The sequence below is a fragment of the Acomys minous genome, assembly GCF_964271855.1.
Source record: "Acomys minous genome assembly, chromosome: 1".
Taxonomy (NCBI): domain Eukaryota; kingdom Metazoa; phylum Chordata; class Mammalia; order Rodentia; family Muridae; genus Acomys; species Acomys minous.
The window spans coordinates 38,270,112-38,297,471 of record NC_140483.1 but is presented as its reverse complement, the minus strand read 5'-3'; the positions used below and the strand labels follow the sequence as shown (position 1 = coordinate 38,297,471).

Below are 27,360 nucleotides of genomic sequence, written 5' to 3'. Positions count from 1 at the left end.
TACCCATCAAATAGTTTGTTCTTGACCTTGGAACTATTGGTGGCATTCACAGATTTACTTACATGCTGATGTGTACCATCTTCTCTTTACCATTTTTAATGGATCAAAGGGCAATCACATGCTAGTGTCTTTGTTCACTTCAACATTTTATTGTAAGTTCATATGTTTGCTCTCACTGTATCTGACTATCACTTCATGTGGCTGCCCTTTAGTTGAACACTGGCTGTACTCAGGAAAAAGGTCAACAGGCAACTGTGGGACAGACTGAGGTCTTTCCTTATTAGAGATGAGGCTGGTTGGACAGAAACAAGGATTTCTGTTTCAATACAAAAAGAAAGGGGTCTCTGAAGACCTCTCTGCTAAGCCCGAAGGCATGAGGAGTTCCATGGGAATTTGACACCTTTTCAGGTCATGTTCAGGTTATATTCTAGACTTTCAGGTTTAGCTCCCTGGAGAGTCGGGCCTCACAGGTCCTGCATTTGTGCAGTTGTTTCTTCAGATCACTGGGTATAGTATGACCGGATCAATTAGTTTAACACTGCAGGGAATGTGAGTGACACACAGCCTTGTGGAATGACCAGTGTCACCTATGTCTTTCTCAGGTTATCACACTACAAAGGGAGTTTGCTTTCCAACGTAACGGAGTTCATGAAGACCAAGGCCACATTCGTCAGGTGTGGATACTCTCATTAAGCTGTTGCACATTCCTCAGCACCCATGGGAGCATGTGCTGCCATACACAGTGGGAGCCCCAGACAGCTTGGGTATGGGACACACAGGGGTGGCAGGGGTGGTGATTGATAGGCCTAAGCCAGTGGCTGGCTGGAGGGAGAGTGGCCAGGAAGAGTTGACAGAGTCGAAGGTCCTGACCCAGGAAGGGGAAGGTGAGAAGCAAAAGAGGAAAGCAATGAGGAAGCCATTTCCTTTGAAGACTGAGTTGGTCACACAGTGTGTGCTAAGCCTGAGACAAACCATGGCACAGCTAGTCTGGGGCCTTTCAGAAGTAGCCTACTCTCTTCTTTTCCCTTCTCTTTCTTTCCCTTGCCTTCCCTTCCCTCCCCTCACCCCTTCTGTTCTCCTCCCCTCCCTCATCTTCCCTTTCCGCCCTTTCCCTTCTCTAACTGTTCTGCTTCCTCTCCGCAGATCACAGTATAGAAAGGGAAGTGATGATCTGAGACCAAGAGAGGTGTGGGTTATGGTTGGTGACATACAGTATCAGTTAGAAGACTTCAGGAAATGGGACAAACAGGAGAAACAAGCTCATAGCTTTGCCTTCTATGTCCAGCATACGAGAGCAGGCCCTCTCCCAGAGGGCTTGTATTAGCTAGGGACCACTTACATCAGCTCTCTTGGCTTTACTATAAATGTAGGTCACACAGATCTCCATTTTCTGGGTGAAAGAAATTCTTAGAATAAGTACTCTGATCTGGGTCACGTAGCTCCAAACTCCTTGAGCTAGACCTGGCAGTCATGTAGGCTCTTTTTCATGGTGACCAGCTTCTTACACTATGGTCTTAGAGTCACCCGCCAGCAGCAAGGTTTACAAACCACAGTTAAGGCTCCTCTCTCTGACAGTCTGGCTTTGTTGTGATATTGAGAGAATACGTATTTTAGGAAGCTTTTTAATGACTCTGACATGAGTGTCCTATGGCCCCTCTATGAGAAGCCCTATGCTAGGCTCTGGGCTGCTGCAAGTAGGTAAGGAAATCTCGATTCCTTGTGTACTCCAGGAGGACTGCTGCAAGCGCCCATGGAGCTTCAGATTCCATTAACCACAACATCTGGAGAGGATAGGAGAGAAGAGTGTGCTCAATAGGGTAGCAAGCTTGAATGGAAAGCCAGCCCTGCAGAACAGGAAGGATCCTGGACAAGAAGGTGAGGCCATCATACGGATAAGATACCTATTTTGGTCCAAGCCATGGCATTAAGAAGAGCTTATCAAGGTAATTCACTTCCTCATTTCTTTTCTGCTTCTGCCATAAATAGACTTATGTGTCCTTAAGTTACCTATTTGTATCTCAAAAATATGAAATATTTATGTGAGATGATACTTTTCTAAAATTATGACTGAAGCAAATGACCCAGATTGTCCAGCCTACCCTACACACAGACCACAAATATAGAGGTCTTCTGTAGCTTCCACCTTAATGACACAGGGTGTCCCAAGACAATGACATACAGGCGTCTCCTGGGTAGCAGGCCACTCCGGGGAGTATACCACTAACTGGTTCTGGGCTGAAGAAAGAAAATCTCACCTGGAAGTTTCTTGGGACCTTGGTTATTTTCCTTTGAAACAAGTACCTTGGTTTCAATAGATGAAAAGAACCTCAATCACCAAGAGAGACAAGGGGATAGTCTAAGAATGGATTATGCAACGGCTTGCCAGCTGTAGCTGAAGGGAGCCGATGGGAGAAGATGGCTGGGAACAATCTCTGGAAACATTACCTTCAGCTTAGGCAGGCGCTTGATGGTTTTCAGGGGTCGCAGAACTCGAAGTACCCTCAGAGACTTGATAGTCTTGATGTCCCGCCCCTTGTTGGTTCTGGAGAGAGAGAGGACCCCAGGGAATCATTTGGAAAGGGGAGAAACCAGAGTGGCAGCCACACGATTGCACAGATAACAACAGAGTAAAAACAGAGCAGAGAGAGGTAGGCAAGAGGCTTGAAACCAGGTGTGTGTAGAGTCCTACAAGGACAATTGACAAATGTGATTCTGGAGTAGTCTCAAATCACTCTCTAGTTGTGCATTTGCACACATTGATATGTGTGTGCCCATATATGCACATCCATGTGCTCACAATAGCTTGAATTATGGTTTTACAGTTTCAGATGGTGCAAAAGTGCGTTGCGTTCAATAGAAACTACACATTGGGATATTCCCCCATGGCCTGATACTAGGCAGAGAGAAACTCTCTTGCAAGGCTGGGCAGTCAGTGGTACTAGTCACCCACAAAGTCATGAGGGTAAAAGATTGATACTTTGAAGTATTGGCAATGTGGTCTTAAGTTCATAAAATGTAATAAGTATATTTTCAGTTTCCATTGAATATCCATTGAATAGGGATGTGACCATATGAATAAAAGGGAATGTCTATATACACACAGAAGCACACACAGGCACACACAGGATTCCATGCACATATATTAACAGTTTCTCATGTCTCTGATAAATTAATGTTATATAATATCACACTGGTAAATAAAAAAAGGAATAACATCAACTACAAACCATGACCATGACCCGTGGATCCCCACTCTGCCTAGGAAACTATAGCAGGTTTTCAAGATATTTGTTGACTTGAAAAGGAACAGTTGAGGCCATGTCTCACTGGGGAACTTGACCTAGAAGTCTAGGGTTGTTACTTCTCACCCTTCAACAGTGTGGGGAGAGCACAGTGAGGACTGGTGGGGAACCCAACACTCTCGCTGTGCTAGGCTGTCACTTTAGAGAAAGCATGTGTGTGGGCATCTTGCCAGGACTTTGGCCCACACTCCAATTGTGTGTGACTGGCCTTTCTGCAGTCACTTCCATTTAAAAAACTACCCCCCCACCCCCACCCCCGCCAGCATGGGCTTCAGAGTACTACACAGTTGGAGCAGGCTCAAGTTGTGGGCCACTCCCACCTTTCTCCTGGCCTTATGGGTAAGGACCTTCCCTGTTCAGCCTCTTAGAAATGTTTGCTCTTAGTGAAGATCATGTGTTTCTCTTTTTATTTCTAGGAATTAAATGTATAAATCAACTTGCATTTCTCTTTCTTTCCTGCTCATCCCCTGAGATCCTTTGTATTCAACTCAAATAACTCCAATTTGTAAAACATGTTCATGCTGGGAAGAAAAACTCTAAATTGTGACAGTAGGCTTGGTTCTTTCTTCATGCTGGCTCAGATTACTATTATATTAGCAATTGCTGGAGAGGGGACACAGAGCATCATATGGAGAACACCTGATTCTGCATACAATTTCTCCTACTATGCCCAGCCTCAGATAAGGAGGTCATAGTCTATCTTTTTTTTTTTTAAAGGCATCCTTCATGCTGACTTTACACCAGTATTAATTCAAAGCTCTCTTGGTTGTCACAAGTCATGACCTACATGGCATTTTGAAAGGTAATCCAAACAGGATATATTAATCTGGACTTTCACATTCTAAGAGCTCTGGCATATTTAATATATTCTTTTGCTTTTTAAGCACATTTACCTACAATATCTAAGAGAAACATCACAAAGGCCAAATACCATCCAAACCAGTAGGGATGGTCACTTCCCAAGAAGGCTTGAAAGCTGCTTTAAGCTCTTGGCTCTCAAAGGAAACATAAGCATTTCCAGAAACCTCACTGCTCCCTTCTCGGTGAGCTAGCTCCTTCTCTCCCGATTAGCTTCTCCCTCCTCCCACCTCAGTTCCCAACCCTTCTACTTAAAAACAAAGCAAAACAAAACATAGTTACCCCAAAGCGTTCCTATGGTTGATCCAGCCAGGAAGCAGGAAGGGGAAGGATGGAGAGAAAGAAGAGTCAGAAAACCTCAGGGAGGACCGAACCCCTTCCAGGGATGCCACGCTGGGGAGCAGAGGACCATGGGAGCCCTCTCATAGGCTTGGCACATGTGAAATCCAAAGGGGTTGTGAAAGAAAGGAGAGGACACCAAATGCCCCACAACCCCCTCTCCACCCACAGGGCAAAAGTCCATTGAAAGCTGTAGCTGGCCTTGCCTCTAACTCAAGGGTTCCTGGGCCTACACTGTCTTCCAGGGGGCCAGGGTTAATTATACTTTTCTACATGTAAGCTTTTGTTGTTCATTTCCTTTGGAGTCTAAAGGTAAAATCTACTCCGGTTATTTTATAAGAACTGAGCAAGAGGAATGATATCTGCCCTGGGTCAGAAACGCTCAGGAAAGGTATTCCTAGTGAAAGTGGCACCGAACAGCTTCACCTGACAGGGGCAATGTAACTACATTTAAACGGGGTCATTCTCGTGTCTTTCCAAAGCCCAGAGACCAACATCACTAAACTGCACCCACATGAGGAAAAGGACTCTTCTTTGTCAACATTTTATAGAAAAGTTGATTTTTTTTTTTCAGCAATTAGACCAGGAGTTTCCATTGTGAACCGTTTACCATACAATTCTTAAAAGAAACATCATTCCTGTTCCAGGAGTAGGACAAGTGTCCTTAGCACCCTCCTGAAGTCAAGTGATCTGGGTGTTAAATTGGAGCCTTGATGTTAGGAGCCGCAATCGCCATTACAAGATGGCGCCGGTTTCCTGCTTCCTGGTTCTTCACGGCTGTCTGGCCTTGAGTGCGCCTGCGTGTGGCGCGAAACCATTCGCTAATGCGCTTGCGCAAAGCGTGTTTTACTACATGCTAATTAGGCACTTTGAGTGAGCCAATGAGGACTCGGCACGCCTCCCGAAACAGCATATAAGCAGCGGGTTTTGGGGGCCTTGGGGTCCTTCGCATCTGCCATCGAAAAGAGCTGATCAATAAATGCTGTCAGAAGAATCTTGAGTGTGGCGTGCTCCTTATCGGCGAGGTTGCGCGCCGCACCTTATAACCTGAAATCCTTCATGTACAGGAATGTCTTGAGGCTCAGCTCCCACGTAGCTAAACACCCTTTCATTCCTCACCCACAGCAAGCATCTATGAAATGCTCAATCCTTGGCAGGCTCTATTCCAGGACGGAATGGGTATGGGACATGGTATGGAACAAAAGATCTGGCTAATCTCTTGGAAGATTGCCTAGCTCCATAGGGAAAACAGACCTCGATCCAGAAAGCACACAGAAGAAAGTAATATGGTAACTTGCTGTGAAGAGATGGAATCACATGAGTTGATGATTCACCAAGACAGTAGCATGGATTTCTTTTCTTTGGGCTACATCTTCCTGAGAATATCCTAAGATATGAGGACAGAGTAGCCGACAGACATACATGCAGGTGGGCTAGGAGCACCCAGGGCTATTTAACCTAGGCTCCTGTCTCAGAGGCCTTTATATCCAATAGCACCTGAGCCCATTTTGAGAGACCACAGAAGCCACCTCAGGCAAGGAGAACCAACATCTTTTGATCCTTCAACATTGATAAAATTCACATTATTCTTATCAATTGAATTCTCTCCAAAATCCTAGTCAACTATGGCGTGGAACAAAGAAAATTTCTAAATCACTGTGTATCTACCCCAGTGTGTCAAAACATGGGGAACATTGGTACGTTCTAAAATGAACAGCTAGGTCTGTCAAATCACTGGGCCTCTTTGACCTGACTTCCAACACCTGAGCAAAGACAACAGTCAGACATGGGCTTTGGGCCAAAGATAGGCTATTAACTATTCCACACTCTTTTAAACATGTCTCTTACTGCAGAGGAACCACTAAAAAGCTATAATTTTCTAGCACATGTAAGGGTCCAAGTTCAATTCCTAGCACTGGGGGGAAAAAACAAAGCATGGTAAAACAAAACAGAAATCATGGTTTTGAATTGCTACTGAGAAGAACATGCTTGCAGCCAACATATCACTAGCACAGGGTCAACACCGATTGGAAAATGGCAAATTGAAATGAGAAGAATGAAAAAAAATAAAGCAACGGAGTCAGTAAAAATTTCAACAATTTCACTATCGCTAACTAAAATATATCATAATTTACTGCCAAACAAGGGTAAAGCTTGTTTCCCCCTCAGATCCACGGTGAAGGCCGAGACCGCAGAGAAGATGTTCTGGCTGTCTAGGATGGTGTGCTCTTCCAGCACTTTGAGACATGTTGTTTTGCAAACAATTCATGTGCTTTTTACAAACATCCAAAAAATAATGACTTGATAATACCATTAATCTTTGTTACTAAAATGTATAATGAAGTATAAAAAAAAATACTGCCTAACTAATTAGTGAAAATTGATGGTTTTAAAGTGGACTCTAAGATAATTTCATATGCTAGATGCACTGGTTCTACTTTAATTGGGACTCAATGGGGCCACTCATTTTACTGTTTATTTTCTACTTATTTGCTCTCCAGAAGAATAGCAAGCCCCCTGTCTCCCCATGCTTCATCAGGATAAGAGGAGAATTTTCTCAGTTCAGTTGCCTAGTTGCCCTCCAGATCTGTCGTGTGCAATCACGAGGCCTTCACTTTCATCTTGTTCTCTGGGTCCCCTGTCGTCCGAGGATGTATCCTCCAGCTAATTTCTGCTAAGAATGGGCGGAACAAGAACAGCAGGTTCTGAAGATTCCTTCCTTCATTAGGTATCATGGTGTCTGTCCTCCTTCGTGTGATGGTGAGGCAACAGCATAGGGCTGTGGGGGAATTTCTTGAGCTAGGCTTTATTCTGTGAAAGTGCCTGAACCATTAGTTGGTGAGCAATAACAGCTACCATTTATTATTCAACTTAAGTACCTGGTACTGTATTGAACATGAAATGTATTTCACATTATTTAATTAACAGGACCAACTATGGTTGTTTCTCATTTCTACTTAGACGTAAAGAAACAGAATTTCATGGAGTAAAGATAGCTAAAACTGAAGATCCAGACCCAATTCTGCCTGACTATCTTTTAAATAGGTAACCACTGTGGGTTTTACCCAAAGTATAGAACAGCAAATAAATAAATAAATAAATAAATAAATAATAAAAAATAAAATGTTTCTTCAGCTCAACTATTAACCTATCTTACTCCCCTTAGCTGGTGTATTGACTGCTGATAGGAAGGAAAAGTTATAGGTGCAACATCAAGATGGACAGGCTTAGGGCTGGCCTTCTCCATCTTCCCTGCCCATCTTCTCTGCCATAGGTAGAGATGGAAGGATCTACCGAGGAAGCTAATAGCTTTTAACTCTCCACAGCAGCATGGCAGGAAAGAACCTAACATACTGGGGAAAAAAAACAATAAACTTGAATTCCAACACACTGAGGTTACTTGAGACCTGGCCTTGCTAGTTACCTAAGTCAAACCAGCCAGAGCTCTAACCATTGAGTTCTCAGCTACTTGAGGCGATCGGTGAAGTCAAGCATGCATGGAAAAGAGGAGGAAGCATGGCTCTTTGTATCACCATGCTTGTCCCTCTAGAAGTTGCAGGGAAATCAGGTTCAGCTGCCTGGATGAAGAAAGGAGATTTGGCACTTTGACCTTTTACTCTTAGCTGCTGCCATTTAGGGCTTTTTCCCCCCTCTGACCCTAGCATCTCTCCTGGTCATCCATGTGTCTTAAACCCAAAGTTACTCTGTCATCTTCATTCTGTGACCACAAAACTCACTCTGTGCTAAGTATTTGGTGTACAATCCTTTCCTCCTTACATATTGACCTCAACGAACTTCTAATACATACCCTAACAGCCATTTGACAACGTGCTCCTTTTCAATACACATCACCATACTCCAACTGGAAGGTATTTTTGTCCAAGCGCCAAGAATCAGGAGGAAGCAGCAAAGCATCTGTCTGCTAGCAGCTTTGTTATTTCAAGTGGAGAGCAGTGGCCTGATTTGTATTTCTTTTTAGTCCTTATGTTTCAAACATAACCAATGACCCTTCATCTGCGATCTTTGTAGAGAGGTCTTGCTGACTGAAGTCTACTCAGTCCACCTCCTCAGCTGCGGACTAATTTGTACTGTAAGGTTGTGTCCTGCGAGCACAGACTGAGCAGATGGCTAGCAGGTCACACAGTCTTGCCAGGTACTTCCTGGGACCTGTTATGCAACCCACTTTGAAGCATGAAGCGTACTATGATGAGCTTCCGCCAATCTCCCCAAAGCAGGCTTTTCCTGTATCCATGAAGCTTCACTTCCTAGACAGGATATTTCTTGCATATGGGTCTGGTTGGTCCGGCCACTGGTTAGAGATGTGTTCCCTTACTGGGCTATTTCATTTAGCCTATTTCTGTGCCCATGGGATGAGGCCCTACTTATAACCAACCCTCCTCTTCCAAATGTGTGCTGTGGATAAGCAGAGATACCTGGGCATTCACACGCATAGGACATCTGCATAAGCAGAAGCCTATGCACTGCTTCTCAGCCAATGTCACATGTGCTGATGACATATGCTGGGTCTTAATGACAAGAGCAGGTAGAATGGGAGTTTCTTTCCACGTGTCCTCCACTCTCTCTCCAAGTCCCACCTTAAGGGCAACAGGATAGACTAAAGCAATGGGAACTCCCAACCATCTGCAGGCACTGATCAACTTTAGTTTCCTGACCTAGACACAAAGTTAGGTGAAGTGCCCAAGAGACATCCTATCTGCTCACTGCTGGACATTTCTAATTCCTTTGCAGCAAGAGTCCCGAATTCACAGTTAATGAGCTACCTGGTGGCTAAATGTGATTTTAAAGCTTTATTTTCTTCCAAAGTAAGAGAAGTGGATGCTGTATCTGGCACAATAGCAAATAGGTTCGGATTTTTGCCACTTCAAAACAAAGTATAGTAACAGCTTCCTTTGGGAAATTCTCCTTTTTGTTCTAACATAGAGGTCAAAAAAAAAAAAAAAAAAAAAAAAAAAAAAAAAAAAAAAAAAGGCCCCACAAGCCTAACTTTATATGAAGGGACTACCTTAGACCCAGGCATTAGTGAAAAGCAGAAGGTAGGCAGCTGGGTTTAAGTGAAAGGTTTGTTTTGTATTTCTACCCCTTTCTGGGAAAATGAGCACACACCGTTCACCTCCAAACAGTCACTTTTATCCAATGATGTGTGCATCCTCCCCTTCAGAAACACAAACCCCCACAGATGAACCATCCCAGAGGACCAGATGCTGTGGCCCCATAAGGCACTTCCAAATCTCAGATTGCCCGTGTCTGTGGCTTTCACTGAATGAGCTCTCAGAACCAGCTCAGCTGCTGTGGCTTGTTCTCCGTGCATTCATGAGAGCCCATATGCATGCATCTCAGCCACCAGGGCAGGGTGTCAAGTGTCAAGAAAGTGACACACTTCAATGAAAGGAATGTAATAAAAGCTAATGTGGCCAGTCTGGTTCTTCCTGGCACCCAGAGGCTGACTGACTCATGCTTTTGCTTCTGGCCAAGGACTAAATAATGAAAGGCCAAGCGCAGCCAGATCTCCTTATGTGCCAGGGAGTCCTGACCTTACCTCCTGCACTGCTACAACAGCAAACATCTATGGAAAACCCTGGCATCCGTCACTAGGGAGCCCGCCTGACTCTGACTGACACACAGGACGTAGGGAAGGGGTATGCTAAACTATTGGTGCTTTTTCTATTAAATGTTTAGACCAGCAAGCAGCATGAGCTGCAAATTTACTATTGAGAATGCACACAGGAGCTCACCTGCTCATGTACATCCGGCTAATCAAGCAACATGTTGTACATAGTGGGGGAGAAAGGCTAAGTGCCATGGTTCACGGTGTAGGCTTAAGGCTCAGGACATAACCTAGTCTGTGGTCCCCTGAATTCTCCACTACACATCTGAGTCTGGGGGGTAGCCCTGAAGTGCATGCGTGTGGGTGCTCTTGATGTTTAGACATCCAGAAATGACGAAGCTGCAAGCATCTCTGCCTTCCCACACCTGAGGCCAAAGAGTAGACAGATAGCAACAGACTGCGGAGACGGAGGACAGCGGGCTCCAGCATTTCAGGAGAAAATGACGGTCATGCAGGAGAAAACAAATGTGCCCTTTCTAGAGAGAAATATAAAGGGCAAAAGGTTTCACAGACCTAGCCACTCATCAGACTTTTCTTGAAACCTTGAAGAGGAAAAGGCACAGTTTAGGAAATTTATAGATGAAAAAAAAAAGTCTGTCTCCACGTGGGCCCCAAAATGGAGTGGTGTGATGAGGGCTTCAGGGAGAGCTATTCTCAATCTCTGCCAAAGTGCCCCCCACTTCCCCACTTCCCTAAGAAATATCAACCCCGAGTGTTCTCATAAACACCTTATACTGTAAAAATGGACCGGGAACAACAGAAAAGTTGCAATGGGATATTTTTAAACCCAGATATGCACACACTAATAACACAATACAACACCACACACACACACACACACACAAACACACACACACACACACACCCTTCTTCCTCAAAAGTCAGCCAAGTTCCCAGATAGAACACCAGGTTTACATTATAAAGGCTCCTTTAATTTGATGCACAGAGAATTGAGTTCTTCTCGACTGACCACTATTTCCAAAGCACATGTTTACAGAGAAGACAGATGGTGGGAGGTGAGGAGCTCTGCAGCAGAGGGACTGGACATTGCAGCCCTGAGGATTCAGTGGGCGGCCGTCGCTGCTTGGTCAACAGCACTGCTCTGGGGAACTGGGCTAGCTTCTTTTGACTGGCAGTGGTGGAAGGGATAGTTAAGTCACTGCTGGTTTCTGAGGAACCAGATGCTGCTGCTGCCGTGGCAACCGCCATCAGCTGCTCAAACTGACAAAGCCTTTGCAGAGGCCTCAGTAGGGCAGGGTTCAGTTTCAGCAGGGAGGGAAAGCGATGGGAAAAAGGCTACTGTGGGGAGTGGACATTCATCGAGGCGTACCCACAGGATTCCAGAATGAAAATCACAACAAGGAGACAGATGCTTGAAAAGCCTCCAGACAACCCCAAAACTGGCTTCCTGATGGCCTGATCCCCTGACCGTGAAAATCGTGGGCTTGGTGACTTCATTCCAATCTCTGCCCCAGGTTCGTGGCAGGTGGGATTCTTAGGGATCCTGTCAAATGTGATAGAAGAGCTGAATTCTCTGGTGTCCTCAACCAAGAAAGGGAAAGGGCAGAGTTAAAAAGTGTGGGCCATATGAGCATCAGAAAGTGTTATCAGGACCTTAGCAAGTGGCAAAGGCCAAAAGAGGAGAGAGAGAGAGGGAGCTCTCTCTACACTCAGAGAAACTGGGGGGGGGGGGGAGCAGGCACGGCAAGCGAGCAAGGGTGACAACAAAAGGGAACAATGGAAAAGGATGAGCGAGGACCATCTCCATCTCAGAGAGAAATGAAGGGCAACTTCAAGATAAGATGCCACTAAAAGCAAAGGATGGATCGTAGCTCTTAATCTGTCTCAAAAACATGGTCCCTGGAGCCTGGGCTTTCTGGAGTCTCCCTCCTGCAATGTACCTGACAACAGGGAGTCTTCAGCTCTGGCACCATTGAGGCTTCCCTTGCCACCAGCATCAAAGCCATCCACTGCCAGTTTTCAAATAGCACGAAAGACAGAGGACAACCCTTATAGCACACTGGTGTCAAACAAGTCGGAGGAGAAACACCTATGCATTGGGCACAGACAGGATTCAGGGGCTTGCTCTGAAGGGAGCCTCCTAAACTCCAACTCCAGTACACCTGCTGGTTGCTAGGATCACACAGGCTCAAGGCTTATGGGAAAGAGGTAGTTGGGTGGGAAGCAGTTGAGTCTTGGCCCAGCCTTCACCTATCTTGAACTATATGCATAAGTCTCACTTAATCTATTCCCACTACATTTGAAGCCATGAGAAATTGGACAGATAAAGCACAGAATTAACATTTATTGATCAGTCGCACTGATGGCCCCAGCATTAGGTACTCTGCATGGCTTATTTTGTCTCCATTTCAGAGGTAAGAAATGGAGGTTAGGGTAGTTAGTAGTTTGCTACAATGGGCCAAGGACATGAGGCTGGGAAGGAGAAGGGCTGAGATTCAAACTAGGCTCAGTCTGACCCCGCAAATGTCACCTTCATACTTCTGGCCCGTGACCTGTGGGCTCCGTTCTCCTTAAGGGCCTGGTGAGTTCTGTCCACTATGCTTTTCTTGTTATCTATTACTCAAAGAATGTGCTACTGATACTGCAGTGAGAGAGAAACAATAGCGAACCATGTATGCAAATGAGTTGATAGAGCGAAAAGCGAACTGGACCTTTTAACATCCAGTGGTCATGTTTTGCTTTTAGCAAACAACAATCAAGACGGGCTTTCTTAAGGCAAAGGCAGACCATAATGAATCTTGCCAAGGTGAAAGATGAGCTGGGAGTCCCCCTGGTTCAGACTGGGTTGCCTTTCATTGTATGTTGCTGTGGGAACCCACACAGGGTCTGGATATGTGGGGAGATAGCATGCTTTTGTGAAATCTCTTTGGGAACAGTTCAGTGATGTTTACAGGGAGCTTTCATTCTGTGAGAGCAAAGGTGACTCTACATAGCTCTAATGGTGTTGAGATGCCTGTGCACGTGGGGACAAGGCACACTGAGTTACCTTGCTACCATCCTGTCTCAGGGTCACAACCATACTCTGGCTCTGTGGAGGGGGCGCTCTCATAGCTCCTGCAGTAATGGGCGTGGTGTATTCCAGGTGCTAGAAGATCTTAGACTTAACACAGAATCTTAGACTTAACACAGCTGGGAACTCTCACCTCTGTACACAGTACGCTTGCCTCTGACTATTTAACTGTGGATATGGGATAGAAGCTTGAGATAAGGTAAGTAGAGGATAGCCCTTTTCTAACACCTTCGATATGGGAAGGGCAAAGCTATGGAGACACTGTCCCTCTTTCCCCCATATGGCTGTCATCGATGAAAGCAGCACCTATATACTTCCTCTGTCCCACCACAAGGAAAGTGTATCCATCCTTGCTCAGAAGACAAGTCTCAAAAGGGTGGAAGGATGGCCTTGAGGAGTCCTGCATGCCACTCAGATGAAAAGGAACGTGTTTGAGTTAAAAGGGGGTACAGATTGATCCCAAAAGGCTGATATCCATTCTGCTAGGTGATTTCCCCTGCCTGGTTAGGTTTTCTTTTTAATGTCCCTAGCAGCACTTATGTCTCTTAAACATGTCCCAGGATGTTCCAGGGAGCTATTAGAGCCCCTTCGCCTTGTTAGATTTCATAGGAAATGCCATGCTGTGGCTGAAAGCCTTCTAGAGCTAGATCAATATGTGATGTAAATAAATTCCCCCAATTATCATGAATATGAGTTGGTTTCCTCCACAGTTTAAGAACATATTCTTAAGTATGTCTTCAAGGAAGAACTGGAAAATCATTCCTTTGTACTCATGTGGCTTTTATATCCCTGGGCTGACTGACTCTCTGTTACCACTGTTCATGGGCAGAGAACCGACCGCCCCATCGCCAGGATTCTGGGATGCCCAATTCTTCTCCGTCTCTGCATCATTCTTCCATAATGCCCTGGCATCCTCCTGATGCTCCTCAATCTTGCTTCCTCATTTAGGACACGCAGACTAGAGCTATAAGACCTTAAGGATGCTGCGGACAGCCATTGGCAAGCAGACTCCCAGAGTGTCATTCCTTGGCACCACTTGGAGCATTCACTTCCCAGGTGGGTTCCAGAAGTGACAGGCTCAAATCAACCAGGGCTCCAGGAAGAGGAAAGGCAAGGGAATAGAACAGAAAAAGCATCTACTTACGCCAGAGCAAAGGCTACCAATGCACCAACCACTACCACAAAGTCCAAGATGTTCCAGAGGTCTCGGAAATAGGATCCATCCTGCAGGATCAAGCCTTGGTCTATCATCTGCAGGACAAGGGTTTGAACAGCCACAGATGAAGCCCCTGGTGTAAGTAATACCTACACCTGGCTTTGCTTCCTAACGGCAAGGGCTGTACTGCCACTGTCTCTATAGCCATAGTGCTTTGAACAAAAACAGCCCCCACAGGCTCATAGAAGTTCCACTATTAGGAGGTGTGACCTTTTGGGAGTAAGTGTGGCCTTACTAGAGGAAATGTGTCATTGGAGGTGGGCTTTGAGGTCTCAGATGCTCAAGCCAGGCCCAGTGTCTTGTTCTCTTCCTGTTGCCTTAGGATCCAGATGTAGAACTCTCAGCTACCTCTCCAGCACCATGTCTGTCTGCACACCATCATGCTCCCTGACATGATGACATTGGACTAAACATCTGAGCTATAAACCAGGTAAATGTTTTCCTTTGTAAGAGTTGCAATGGTTGTAGTATCTCTTCATAGCAATGGAAACCCTAACTAAGAAAATAGCCAAACCCACTCTGGGCCTGAGGAGCAAGGAGGGTATCCAGCAAGCTCTCTGGATAATGATGAGGACAGAAGCCTTTTCTCATAGTCTCACAAATTCTCCAGTTTACAGTGAGGACCTTCTTTCTCTAAGTCACATGGGAGTGGACTAGACTTCTCTGCCATATTCTCCCTTTTCTCTGTGTCCCAGACCTACAGACACTGCCTACATGGATGGGTAGAAACCCCAGACAGGTAAAACCTTGGAATGAGAAGTCTTGTTGGGATGTTAGGATTCTAGAGGGGAGAGGGAGAAGGAGAGGGTATGGTTGGAGTTAGATGGAGTCTGGAAAGATATCTCCCTAACCTGTTGACTGGACATGTGCTCAGAATAAGTCTGAAGTACACTTGCTGAGGTACACCACCCTCAAGCTGTGTGCTCACCTACTACCACCGTGAGAAGAGGTCTACATTATTTAGTCACATCCACACAACTTTGCCTCACAGAGGACACCGAAGCTAGACAGAGTTTGGCAGAAGCTCTCTTGGTGCTACCATGGGATACGAGTTGGCATTATTGGGGAAAAGCCCTCAACTAAAGGAGCGGACAAGTGGTACAACTGAAGTCCAGAGCCCAGGTTGTTTTTCCTGGAAGCTTTTACCTTTATAACCATCTCAAAGGTAAACACGCCTGTGAAAACATAGTCGAAATATCTCAGGACCTGTAAGACACATAGGAACAAAACAGAGAGGACTGTGTAAGGCCACCAAGCTCTATGAACACCTGCCCGCTGACCTAGGTCATCCTGGGTGAGCACCCCATCTCCTTAGATTCCCACCCCAGGACACAGTGAGAGAATCTCTATACTATCTATAGCAGAGCTGAGAAGTGAACACAGGGAAGAAGGGATCAGGGAGCCTGACTGAGCCATATGGTCCAGAGGTTTTATATCCCTTCCCTTTTGGCCATAACTGTAACTTCTAGGGTCTGAATCGCCCCCATAAAACTCTCCCTCAGGGCCTGTGTGGTACCCAGGAGATGACTCAATGACCTGTGATGGAGCTGCAGTCCCCTTGCATCCACACACATCACCTATGGCTCTATGTTAGATCCTAAATCCAGTTGCTCCAATACCATTAGAGGCCTCTCAGAAGTCTGGCTAGCTCTGTGTGTCAAGCCTGCTGCTGCAGTGTGGCGGTGGGTGTGGGAGTTTCTATGGAAATGGCTCATTCTTATCTCTGAGGAACAGACACAGTTTCTCCCTCTTCCTTATCCCCAGAGACCTTTCTGTCACCCTATCTTGATTCGCCTCTGATGCTGGAAGGGAGAGCTCATTGGGACAGAGTAGATCCCCCGGGCATCAAGAAAGCTGGCAAACTGCCTTTGTGCACCCACTTTGTTACGCTCTGAGTTCGTTAGTACAGGATCCTCAGCTGCCAGGGCGATACTGCTGGCCGCAATCACCAGGAGGATGCACATCTCAAAGTAGCGTAAGTTCACAATATAGTGGCAGGCTCTGCGGATCCTGTGGGTGAGAGAATCCTGCTGAGCTCTTCTGCTTGCACTCAACATGCATTACTCCCATGTCTGCCCCTTGTTCTTCCCATAAGGCTACAGTGGCCTCTTCCAGATAGTCAGTCCCTTGCCAAAGGAAGCCACTGGGTAGAGCAATTTAATTTCTCAAGCCCCACCCCTTGGTTTCAGGCCCTGGTGGAGAAAAGTAATCAGATTGGTTGAAGACTATGTCACGCAAGCTGAGATTCATTATCTACACACATGACTGAGACATGAGGAACAGCCACGTGAGACTACACAGCCTCCAATAACACGAGGTGCCCTCTGTTGCATCTCAGTGTCTTCTCACTTTAAGCAGTGAAAGCAGGACCTACCCAGGAAATTATAAAGAACCAAGAAACACAAAAACAGATCTTGGGTCTAAATCCCCTGATGAGGACCACGTGTTTCCATGGCTTCCTGATTACTCTGGTGGAAATGCCTGTATGCTACACTACATCTTTGGATGACCTGGTGACTTAGCGCAGCTTGCTCTCCTCCTACAGGCCAACTGAATGCTGACCACACCGCCCTTGAGGGTCTCCTTGTCTTCCTTTCTCAGAAGCTGGTCTATATGCCAGTTCCAGGGCATATGGCACAGTCTTTCTCAATCCGAATGGTTCTTGAATCTAACTTTCTAGACTCCTCTCTAGCACTCCTTCTTCATGCCTCTAGATCTGATCTGGGGGAGAAAGATCTTTTCAGAACTCTACGTGCAGAACAGTGGTACCCAAACCCTGGATTCCAACAGATGTCTGATCATCTAAGGGTCCATAGCCTTTCCTCTTCCAGAATGTCTAAAGACATCCTTAAGGATATTTCCTTCACTCTCCTTATCCTAACTACTGATCAAAGACTAGGGGGAGGGTCTTTTCCTGTGACACTTCGGTATCATTCTGTATTCTGTCTTCAGTTACCCTAGAAACTATGGGCACAGAAATGAGAGGCTATTTGACTTAATGCCCGACCTTACCTACTGGGCTCCAAATATTTCCCTATCTAGCTAGCCCCTGCCAAGGACACTTGGGAAGATGGCAGGGCTCCCCCGGTTCCTCTCCATCATCCCAGGCTGACTCCAATACTGGCTGGCTGTCCTAGTATCAGAGTAGGGGTGCAGGAGGAGCGTGGCTCACGGGTTAGTGGTGCTGAAGATGAACATAGAGCTATGGGGCACCATGGCCTTGCCAGTCTCCCGCTTTTCCTTCTTCTGTTTCTTCTTCTCCACCTCTTCTTCCTCCTCCTTGGTCTCTGCCTCCTTCAAGGGACTGGCTTCTCCATCAGTCTTGTTGCTAACTGCAAGTAGAGAAGTTTGACTCTTCAGAAACCTGCTCACACATCCTGGTTCTCGCTTCAGTTGGGAACAGCACAGAGGATAAGACGGGATGCTAAGGGCGGTCCTGGGAAGATACCCTGACAGCTTCTGGGGTTCCCCTCACACTGCGTCAAGTCCTTCTCCTCCTCTCACCTCTACCTTTGCCCGTGGTATATACTATAGCCTTCCATATCATAGAAATAATAACCATAATTTTCCTTTTATAGCTTAACTTTTATAGTCTAGGAAACAGCAAGGCTGTTGTAGCTACAAAGGTTGCAACAGTTTAGAAATTATATCTAAGCTGCACATTCTTTTTGGGCTCACTCACTGAACTTTCATATCAATAACCCTAAGTGGCCTATGTTATTATCCCCACTATACAGGTAGGAAAACTGAAGTTCAGAGAGTCTACATCCCTTTCCTAAGGCCATACAGCTAAATTTGAGATCCTATACCCTTCAGGAAAAAAAAAATCTCTGCAGTGGAAGATTTCAATAAACCATTACTCTCTGCGCACTGCCTTTCTGGCTGTGCCTTCTCCAGCAGGATGAATATAGAAATGAGAATGCAATATTCATGTGAATATAGGCCCATGACTGTGTTCTAGGACTTGATGGGGGGAGGGGTGAAGCAGCCAGGGGTCACCCAGCACTGTCAGGTGGCTACCTTCTGCTTCTACGCTCAAGTCAGGGGCCAGAGTCTGTCAGTGTGAAGAGAAGGCCTAGGAAACCACCCCACCCCCACCATTCTGTGACCAAGGAGGGGCATTGCCCTGAGACTCAGGCTAAGGAGCAAACCTCTGTGGTCCTGGCCTATGGTGGAGCCTTCTAATAGCTATTTGATAGGGTGTACTTGAAAGCCTTCCTGTCACACACTGTGCTATGACCAAGGCCACACACTAGCCCTAGCCTGGGAGCACAGAGATAGTTAGGTTCATGTTTCTCACAAAAGAGGCCCCAAAGCACTTCTTATTTAACCAAAGTACAAAATCAGACAGACATTAGAAGTGGCTGCGGACCTGGAACCCGGAAACATATCCGAGCAACCTCGGCAAGCACTGGGCATGGGAGATATACTTTTTAAAGCAGATCTGGCATTTCTGAGGGTGGAGAATGTGAGGTAAGAGTGGAAGGGAAGCAGCTGTAGAAAGGCAGACAGGAAGATGAGAAGACGGTCACGTGAAGGAAGAAAGGCTATGGAAAGAGAAGGGAAATGCGCACTAACGGAATCCCATGGCCATAATCTATGGCCACAGGATGGTGGTGGGATTCATGCGGGGACGGGCTGTGAGGACAGGGGCAGAGTGTAGATTCATGAAGGGATGGGCTGTGAGGACAGGGGCAGAGTGTGGATTCATGCAGGGATAGGCTGTGAGGACAGGGGCAGGGTGTGGTATTAACACAGGGGTGACATCTGGGGACACAAAGAAAGTGCACTGTTAATTCAGGGAGGAAGGTGCAGGGTTCAGGTCTCAGGATGGGGAATGGATTAAAGCAGGAAAGAGATTTCGGGCTAGGGCAGAGGTGAGGCACAAGGCAGGGATTGGGGTAGGACAATGCAGAAACAGGACACTGGACTACTGTAGATGTGGAATACACCCAATCAGGGTGGGGACAGGAATAACAGGAAAGCAAGAGCGAGGTGTGATTCAGGGAAAGGTGCGCACAGGGCCAAGTGGTGTAGTAGGTTAAACGCTCTTCCCCTGTGTTTCCTGTCAGTGTTTCCTAGTTTAACATCTGCTTGAAGGATTTTTTGATGGGGAAGTGTGGCTGAGGGCTCCTAGGAGAGAGAAACAGGATCATGAATAATAAATAGTCTTGAAACATTAGTGCAAGGATGATGTCCAGGGACCACCTAGCTCAATGCTCCTGCCTTATATGTGACACAGAGGCCTCCAGAGATGTAGGGCTTCCTCCAAGAGCACTGACTGAGCAGAGCAGGAACCAGAGCAAGAACCATTATGCTAATCCACCCCATGGGATTCCCCCAGAAGATCTAGGAGGTCACAAGGATGCCATCAGGTTACCTCAGGACATAACTGGTTACAGAGCCATGTGCAACCTCTCTGAAGACCCACAGGACCAAATTCTACAGTATAAAATTAAAGTGAAGGAAACTAACTCTGTAGGAGAACATTGGCTCATGGCTCATGAAAAATGTTTCCATCCTGCTGGGATGGCTTTCTATTGAGCTTTTTATTAGAGGGACCCCAGAGCTAGTTGTCCCCAGCTCCAGTTGGGGGTGAGGGTGACAAAACAGGGCCTATACTCACTGTGCACCACTGTTGAGTCCACTAAGGGGTCCACATCAGGGATGGCAACTGTGACGCTGGTGCTCTCCGTTGTCACCTTGTCCATGTTGGCTGTCATGCACGAGAGGTCAGGCTCACTCTGGCTAATGCCCCGGCCCACATCTAGCTGTACGTCCCCGAGCAGGGCTTGCTCGCTGCTGCCTTCAGCCTCCTGCTCCGTCACAGCCGCATCCTTCCCCACTTCCACCTCGGGTTGGGGCTGGACTAGAGGTGTTTCCGCCTCATCAAGAGCTCCTAACAGTCCAGAGCCCCTGGGTACCATCAGACTGTTGGTCCTGAGAAGAAAGAGCAGAAGACGGCCATGGTTCAGAAACTGTTCTAGAATGGCTGACAGGAAAGGGGAGAGGAGGTTGAGCAGGCCTGCTGCGGAGCACCAGCATGTGCTATTTCCATCCCCTATCCAGACACAGTGAGGCAAACACCTGTGGGCAGGTTACACCCACTGACTGATTCCCATCTATCCATGCATCCAGGCCCCCACTCTCAGCGGAGATGCTCTGGAATAGAACATCATTTCCAAAGGGATAGTCTGCCTGTTAAATTAATCCGTGCCTTTTAGATGGTGTCTTGACATCACCTCCATCTCATAAAAAGGGGAAACTGAGGCCCATAAGGGTTTCTGTCACAGAGTTCCTCACACAGAGTCCTGAGCTGTATCCCTCCAGTGCCCTCCTGAGACTAATTTACCTCCTTAAGTCCTGGACCCTCTCCTCTTCATGGATGGTCGGCTCCTTACTCCTATGGCTGATCTGAGGTTCATGTTCCTTCTCCCCCTCAGTGGACACACCTTCATCCAGACTCCGCTCCTGGCTAGCCGACCTGCTCCGGGATGCAGAGGCAGACTCCTTGCCCTCAGTCCTGACTCTGCGATGCCGGCTGCGCCTCTGGCTCTGCCTGTGCCTGGCTCGGTCCTCAAAAGTCACCACGGTCTCTCCTCCCCCAGCCTCCTGCTGGGATGGGTCACAGTTTCCATGACAAGACCTGGGCAGCCACGGTGGCTCCCGTTTCCCCAAGGACAAGGGGCTCCTCTGGTTGTCCAGGATGCTGGTCAGCCCCCCTATGTCCCCCTTGAGGGAACCCCCGCGGCTGATGCGTTCCTCTTCACACTTCTCAAGACCCAGGCCCAGGGCTAGGCCCTCAATGGGCCTGGGCCTCCGATAGAGGCTGGGGTGAGCATTGAGTGGGTTGAGAGGGCTCAGTGGGTTGAGAGGATTGAGGGGGTTCATGGGCGGGGCCTCCTCTTTGTTGAGGGCTTCTTGGCTAGACATCTGCATGTGCCTCCTCAGCTGGCTGGTGCGCTGTTCCCACACGGACATGTGGTGCCGGCGCCTCCGCTCCCTCCTGACAAAGGAGAAAGGGCAAGGGCTGTAATCAGAACCCGGTAGCACCACGTATGAGAGTCAGAGATGGCAGCTGACAGGGGCCATGAGCAGGGGTCACAGGGTGAAGGAGCTAAAAGGGAGAGGCCAGGATCTCAGACAAGAAGCACAGAGATACAAAGAGCAGAAAGGCCACGCAGGAGAGAGGTATGAGACCAGTACCTCCAAGTCCTGTATAGGGTACTTTTCACTCCAGTCCCCGCTTCTACAGGGCAGTGGCCGAGCGGTGAAGGATGGATGGGTCACCCCAGAACTGAGCCCAACGTCCCCAAGGCCAGTGAGAGTGGCAATACAGAGACTCGCCCGGCCTTCCCTCCCCACTACTCCTTTGATTGAGGGTATCAGTTGGGGTCTCTTATATACCCAACCAGTGGCCCTTTATTCAAGGTCAGAAAGTCCCCTCCTCTCCATCCCTCTCAGATTTTAGCCTGGAATAGAATGGGCTGAGATACACCATGTTCAGATATCAATAAAGATCATGGCAGTGGCAAGCAGTCCCATGTGCTAACAAAGGCAGCGTACCTGGAAAGTAAGGGGACCATGGGCTTCTAAAGAAACCTACGAAAGACTATGTTCACAGAAACCACCAGTGGTCTACGCCCGAACTACTGCCGAGCATTTCAGCTCAGAGGCCTAATGAGCTTTCACGTGGCAGCAGGAACACACAAACATGACATACAGAACACAGGCGTGGGCTCCTCAGCAGGAAGGGCAGACACCCACTCCTTCCCTCACGTGCCCGTGGGCACACACCCACCAACTGCACATGGACCCACACGCACCTTCACCAAGGCGCCACAGAGATGTGCACAATTGCCTACGTGAAAAGCACACCCACCGACACTAATTACCAACGCGAACATATGCCAACTCTCAGGCCACACACAAGGGCAAACAACATGCATACAACCACGTACTGTGGACACACTGATAGAAGCACACGCTGAAAGATGCAGAGGGCACGTCCACGGATGTGCACAGAACACACGCGTACACACCCACACGCCCGGGCGCACAAGCTGACAATTACTCTCTCTGTCACTTCGTTCACAGTAAGGACACAAACACATTGTCCCCATGCCCACACGGAACCACTCCCAAACACGCAGACCGGTACACACATACAGGTGGCTGCTGCGCGGCTCCCACATCGACATGTGGTGTCTTCTTCTCCTGTCTCTTCTGGGGAAGAAAAACGAACAGGTTCAGTCCACCCCAACCTCTAGGACCCACCAGCCCCACAGCCACCAGCAGATGTCCAGAGAGAAGCCAGAGTCGTCTTCATGTGCACGGGGCTTCTGTGTATCTGTTTGGTCCCATTTGCTCCCCACCTACAGCGCTCTCACCATGACTTCTGAGTCCTTGCTATGTGCAAGTACACAGATCTTGATTCTGAAGCACACATGCAGAGTCCGAGAGGACAGGCTATTTCATGTAGACTAGAGCTTCTAATGTTTAAACACCATGCCCCACCGAGCTCACACGGCCACCCTCTGGGGTCCTATTTCCATGAGCCACTTGGTACCACCCCCCCAAAGTGACTTCAAAGGTAACAAAGTACATTCACCCAAGTGTGACCTGTGGCTCATTTCCCCCTGTAACAGATCCTGGATCAACTTTACGGAGCACAGAGGAAGCAAATGCTCTGCCATGCACACAGGTGAGGTTACAGAACAGCCCAAAACTAAGGACAGGGCCACACCTCAAAGGCTACAGGAGGTGAGTGGTGCCTTGACTGAGAAGCCCTCAAGGTTTGCTCTATTCCACTGGGTGAAATACAGAATAGATCTTCTTAGACTGGTTTAAAGAAACATTAATTCTCTGTGCACATTGTGTCCTTTCAGATGCAAGTTTAAGGACTGGTCAGAGTAACAGGATAGATATAAATTGCAAAAGTAGAAAGGAGTGTCAGCACAGGGCCAAAGCTAGGGTGCAGGGCAAGTCATCTCAGATGTCCCCAGAATGAGCCTGCTAAAGTCCTTGAGCCCGAGGATCCCGTTCCAGCTCAAAGAGCCCTGCTGGGTATAGAAAATGACGTTCCTCGTCTGAGAAGACCCTCGTCAATGTAAAACATGCCAGGCAAAAGACCTCGGCTCAGCTGCCACATCTCATGCATTTGGAAAGGGGCCTCATACAAGGGCAGGGCAGAGGAAGCAGAGGCAGCCAGTCTACGCCTCTTTGGGAGTATCTGGAAGAAGCACAAATGTACATGCGTGCACACAAACACTCATTGATATAGACATCCTTGTGAAGATGTTGTGAGCTCCTTAGCAAAATACATATCCCTCAGCAGCAGCATTCTGTATAATAGCAGGGCACAGGGTGGGGGCGGGGGCATGGGTAGCATATAGAAATAGAAGCATATACTCTACACAGGCAGCATGCACACCCACTGGGGGAAGCATACCATACCATCTACTTGTAAATTCTTAAATAGCCAAATACCAGCCCCCAAGAACATGTATAAGTAAGTATATAGAAGGATTCTTTCTCTCTCTCTCTCTCTCTCTCTCTCTCTCTCTCTCTCTCTCTCTCTCTCACACACACACACACACACACACACACACACACACACACACACTTTCAAACTTTCTGTCTCTCTGACACACTTTTTCACTCACATTTTTCTTACACATAAATTTTCTATTTCTTTTATGCATACATAGTCCCTCTCTCTCTCTCTCTCTCTCTCTCTCTCTCTCTCTCTCTCTCTCTCTCTCTCACTCACACACACACACACACTTTCAAACTTTCTGTCTAACACACTTTCTTACACACATTTTTTCTTACATGTATATTTTCTATTTCTTTTATGCACACAAAGTCTGTCTCTGCCTCTCTCTGTCTCTGTCTCTGTCTCTCTGTCTCTGTCTGTCTGTCTGTCTCTGTCTGTCTGTCTCTGTCTCTGTGTCTCTGTCTCTCTCTCTCTCTGTCTCTCTCTCTCTCTCTCTCTCTCTCTCTCTGTCTCTCTCTCTCTCTCTCTCTCTCACACACACACACACACACACACACACACACACACACACATACATACTCCAAGTAAAAGAGAAACTAATCTTTTTCATATAGCCAGACATATACTTGACACTTGACATCATCTCTCCACTTAGGTAGGTAACATTCTAAATTTTCAGTCATACCCCAAAACCACACAGAGAAGTAGTCACTAACCCTAACTCATGTGCATGTGATCTGCGTACACCCCATAATAGCCTTGTAAAACAGAAAGAGCGGGTGTTCTTCTCATTCCAAACAAGGGAAACAGAGGTTCTGAGATCCAAAGTGGTTCTCTTTAAGGCCACAGAACATGTTATTGACAGAATTAGGGCTAACACTGGGACACTTGGGTTTGTAATGACGCCCTTTGTATGGCATGCCATAAATCCATTGTCTAAGCTGCACACCAGAGGAAGGCACCCATGCCCTGAGATCACTCCTAGCAGCAGTGCCCACCACGTGGCATGTGGACACTAACCAAAGCCCTGGTGTTGTCTTATTGCGGATACTTGCAGCACCTACTTCATCTTTACTCTGCACTGGTGTTCACCACTTGGTTCCCACAGCCCTGTGTCTGCCCACAGTTCATTCATTCTTCCCGTCCACAGATAGTTTCTACTCTGGCCAAGCATCATCTCCAATCACATCTCTCCACTCCTATCCCCCGCCCCAGGCTTCCTAGTCTCAGTAAATAGAACCACCCACTCCTGGCGCCAGCCAGTCCCCTCCATCTGCATTCTTGGATACCTGTGTATATGCAATTTTAGACAAAAAAAAAAAAAAAATCAAGTTCAGAGGAGCAGGGTAGAAATTACTCAAGACCAGAGGATATTCTGAAGAGGAAGAGAGTTGTCTGGCATTTAATGTTTTTTTTTTTCTCATACTCACAGATAAGGGACTTAGATAGCAAGCCTTCAGAGCTTTGAAAAGCAAATGTAAATCAATAGTAAAATAGATAAGGGGGCACCACACAGAATGGGGAGCGCCCCAACGGGTGAGTGAGGCAGAGGCGGCTCAGAAGTTCCTCCCTTCCAAAGACCTGCCCACCAAACACTCCTTTCTCCAGCTTTAAGCAATGGTTCACAGGGGCCAGTAGCTCAGGATATATTTCTATATCTCAGTGGGCTGCCACTGTCCTGACAGATGTGACAGGACCCTGCACACAAGCCTAATGCATGCCCTAATTATCATCAGGAATTCTGTGGTTCTTTTCAACCAATTCAGAGGCCAGGTCTGTGCTGAGCCCAGGCTGGCTCCCCAAGCTCTCCCATGGAACACAGATCCAGATTGGACCCTGGTAATGTGATGCTATCTTTCTTCCATGTCAGCTGCCCCTTCACTCTCAATTCTGTTCCATCCGGACACTGTTTCTGCCAGGCTACTAGCAAGGCCATTAAAATAGCTTCTGTTTTGCCAAATCTGATTAGTCTTTTGTCTGTCCTCATTGAAAGTGGCAGTCCTTCAATAGCATGCCCACTGGGATACAGGCTTCTGGGACACCACGCACCTCTGTTCCTTCCTTGTCCCCCTGGCTACACTCTTTCCCCGGCTTCTCCTCTGCCAGAGAAGCACATGCTCAGCCTCTGTCCTCAGCTCCACTCTTTCCCTGTCCCCACTCTTCCTGGGTCAGCTCACCCACACTGATGGCTTAAATACCATCTAAATGCAAATGACTTCCCCCAAATCTTTATTTTAATCCCAACTTCTCTACGCTCCAGACTCATAACCAATAGCCTATTCACACACTTGGATGCCTTAGAAGCATTCACATTCAATGTGGCCAGAATGAACTCTGGATTTCCACTGCCTCTAAAGTATCAATAAATGTCCCCACCCTCCAGGCGGCTAGCTAGGTCCCCAAACCATAAAACTGGTGAGAAATTTTTTATTACTCCTACTGCATTAAATCCATACAGGTCTCCCATTGGCTCCTATTTCAAAATATAGACTGAGCAGAACTGTCATCTCCTCTGTTTGCTACCTCCCTTGTCTAACGCATCATCACCCACTTTAACAGTCAGCTGTGTCGTACTGCTGCTGTGCTGGGCCCCCTCAACCCATTTTCTATGGAGGAGAATGCTACTTTAAAGAATGAACCGTATGCTACATCCCTCAATATTAAGTATTCCCATGACTTTGGTTTGAACAAATGTTTAATCCTTCAGCTGGAGGTTAGGACCTCTGCATTGGCTCGTGCCAATTTCTCTGGCCTCATTATCTACCATTCTCCACAGTTTTTATAAGCCACACTGAAGGAACAGTTTTTTTTCCCAGAACATCATATGACTGCCTCCAGTATGTTTAGGTTTCTATTTGCACAGAGGGTCCCCCTTAGATGTACCTGAGTGGTACCCTACCACACACACATACACTGTTCTTGTGAGCTGCCCTGTAACACTGTACTGTGTACTAAGACCAGTTCATGGAACAGAGGAGGTATCTGCCTGCAACTGATTATTGTAGGCGTTGATGAATTAGATTTACCCCCAGCATCCCAGGGTTCAGATGGCCTACTCACTCAATGGAAGGCATGTTGGGAGCAGACATCGGGCTGACCTCCTTGGCCTTCTGCAGTGCATGTTTCTGGTTGAAGGCTTCTTCTTCCTCCTGCTCATCCTAGTCACAAAGCAGAGATGCTTTACTGGGGATTGCCATAAGGCAGGTAGCTTCCTTTGCTCCTCCCTTGGAGCTCTGAAGACCAAGCAGGTTGAAGTAAGCAAAAGAAAATATATAACGCTATAGTAGAGTCTTGCCTGCATGGCTTCTAGGTTCCCAGGCCGAGGTCTCATTTCTTCACCCATATTTTTAGGTATATGTGTTCCCATGGGAACCAGAAGAGGGCATTGGGTTTTCTAGGGACTGGAGTTAGGAGCAGTTGTGAGATACTCCATATGACACTTAGAACCAAGCTGGGTCCTTTGGAAGAGTATTGAACATTCACCTGCGG

General features: G+C 47.2%; 1 protein-coding gene across 5 annotated transcripts in view; it reads right to left on the bottom strand.

Annotated features, from left to right (window-relative positions):
• The window catches only part of CACNA1E (calcium voltage-gated channel subunit alpha1 E), a 465,592-nt gene that overhangs the window by 51,174 nt on the left and 387,058 nt on the right, over window positions 1–27,360 (bottom strand). For 2 of the 5 annotated variants that reach the window (XM_084785552.1, XM_084785556.1), the window contains exons 20-29: window positions 26,932–27,029; window positions 22,542–22,598; window positions 20,725–21,378; window positions 19,999–20,312; window positions 17,545–17,704; window positions 16,253–16,382; window positions 15,519–15,578; window positions 14,301–14,407; window positions 4,443–4,454; window positions 2,446–2,542 (exon numbers count right to left, since the gene is read on the bottom strand). In XM_084785552.1, coding sequence (XP_084641678.1) covers window positions 2,446–2,542; window positions 4,443–4,454; window positions 14,301–14,407; window positions 15,519–15,578; window positions 16,253–16,382; window positions 17,545–17,704; window positions 19,999–20,312; window positions 20,725–21,378; window positions 22,542–22,598; window positions 26,932–27,029 — 1,689 coding nt within the window. The remainder of the gene's footprint in view (window positions 1–2,445; window positions 2,543–4,442; window positions 4,455–14,300; window positions 14,408–15,518; window positions 15,579–16,252; window positions 16,383–17,544; window positions 17,705–19,998; window positions 20,313–20,724; window positions 21,379–22,541; window positions 22,599–26,931; window positions 27,030–27,360) is intronic. The other 3 variants (XM_084785554.1, XM_084785553.1, XM_084785555.1) reach the window with 2 other exon arrangements.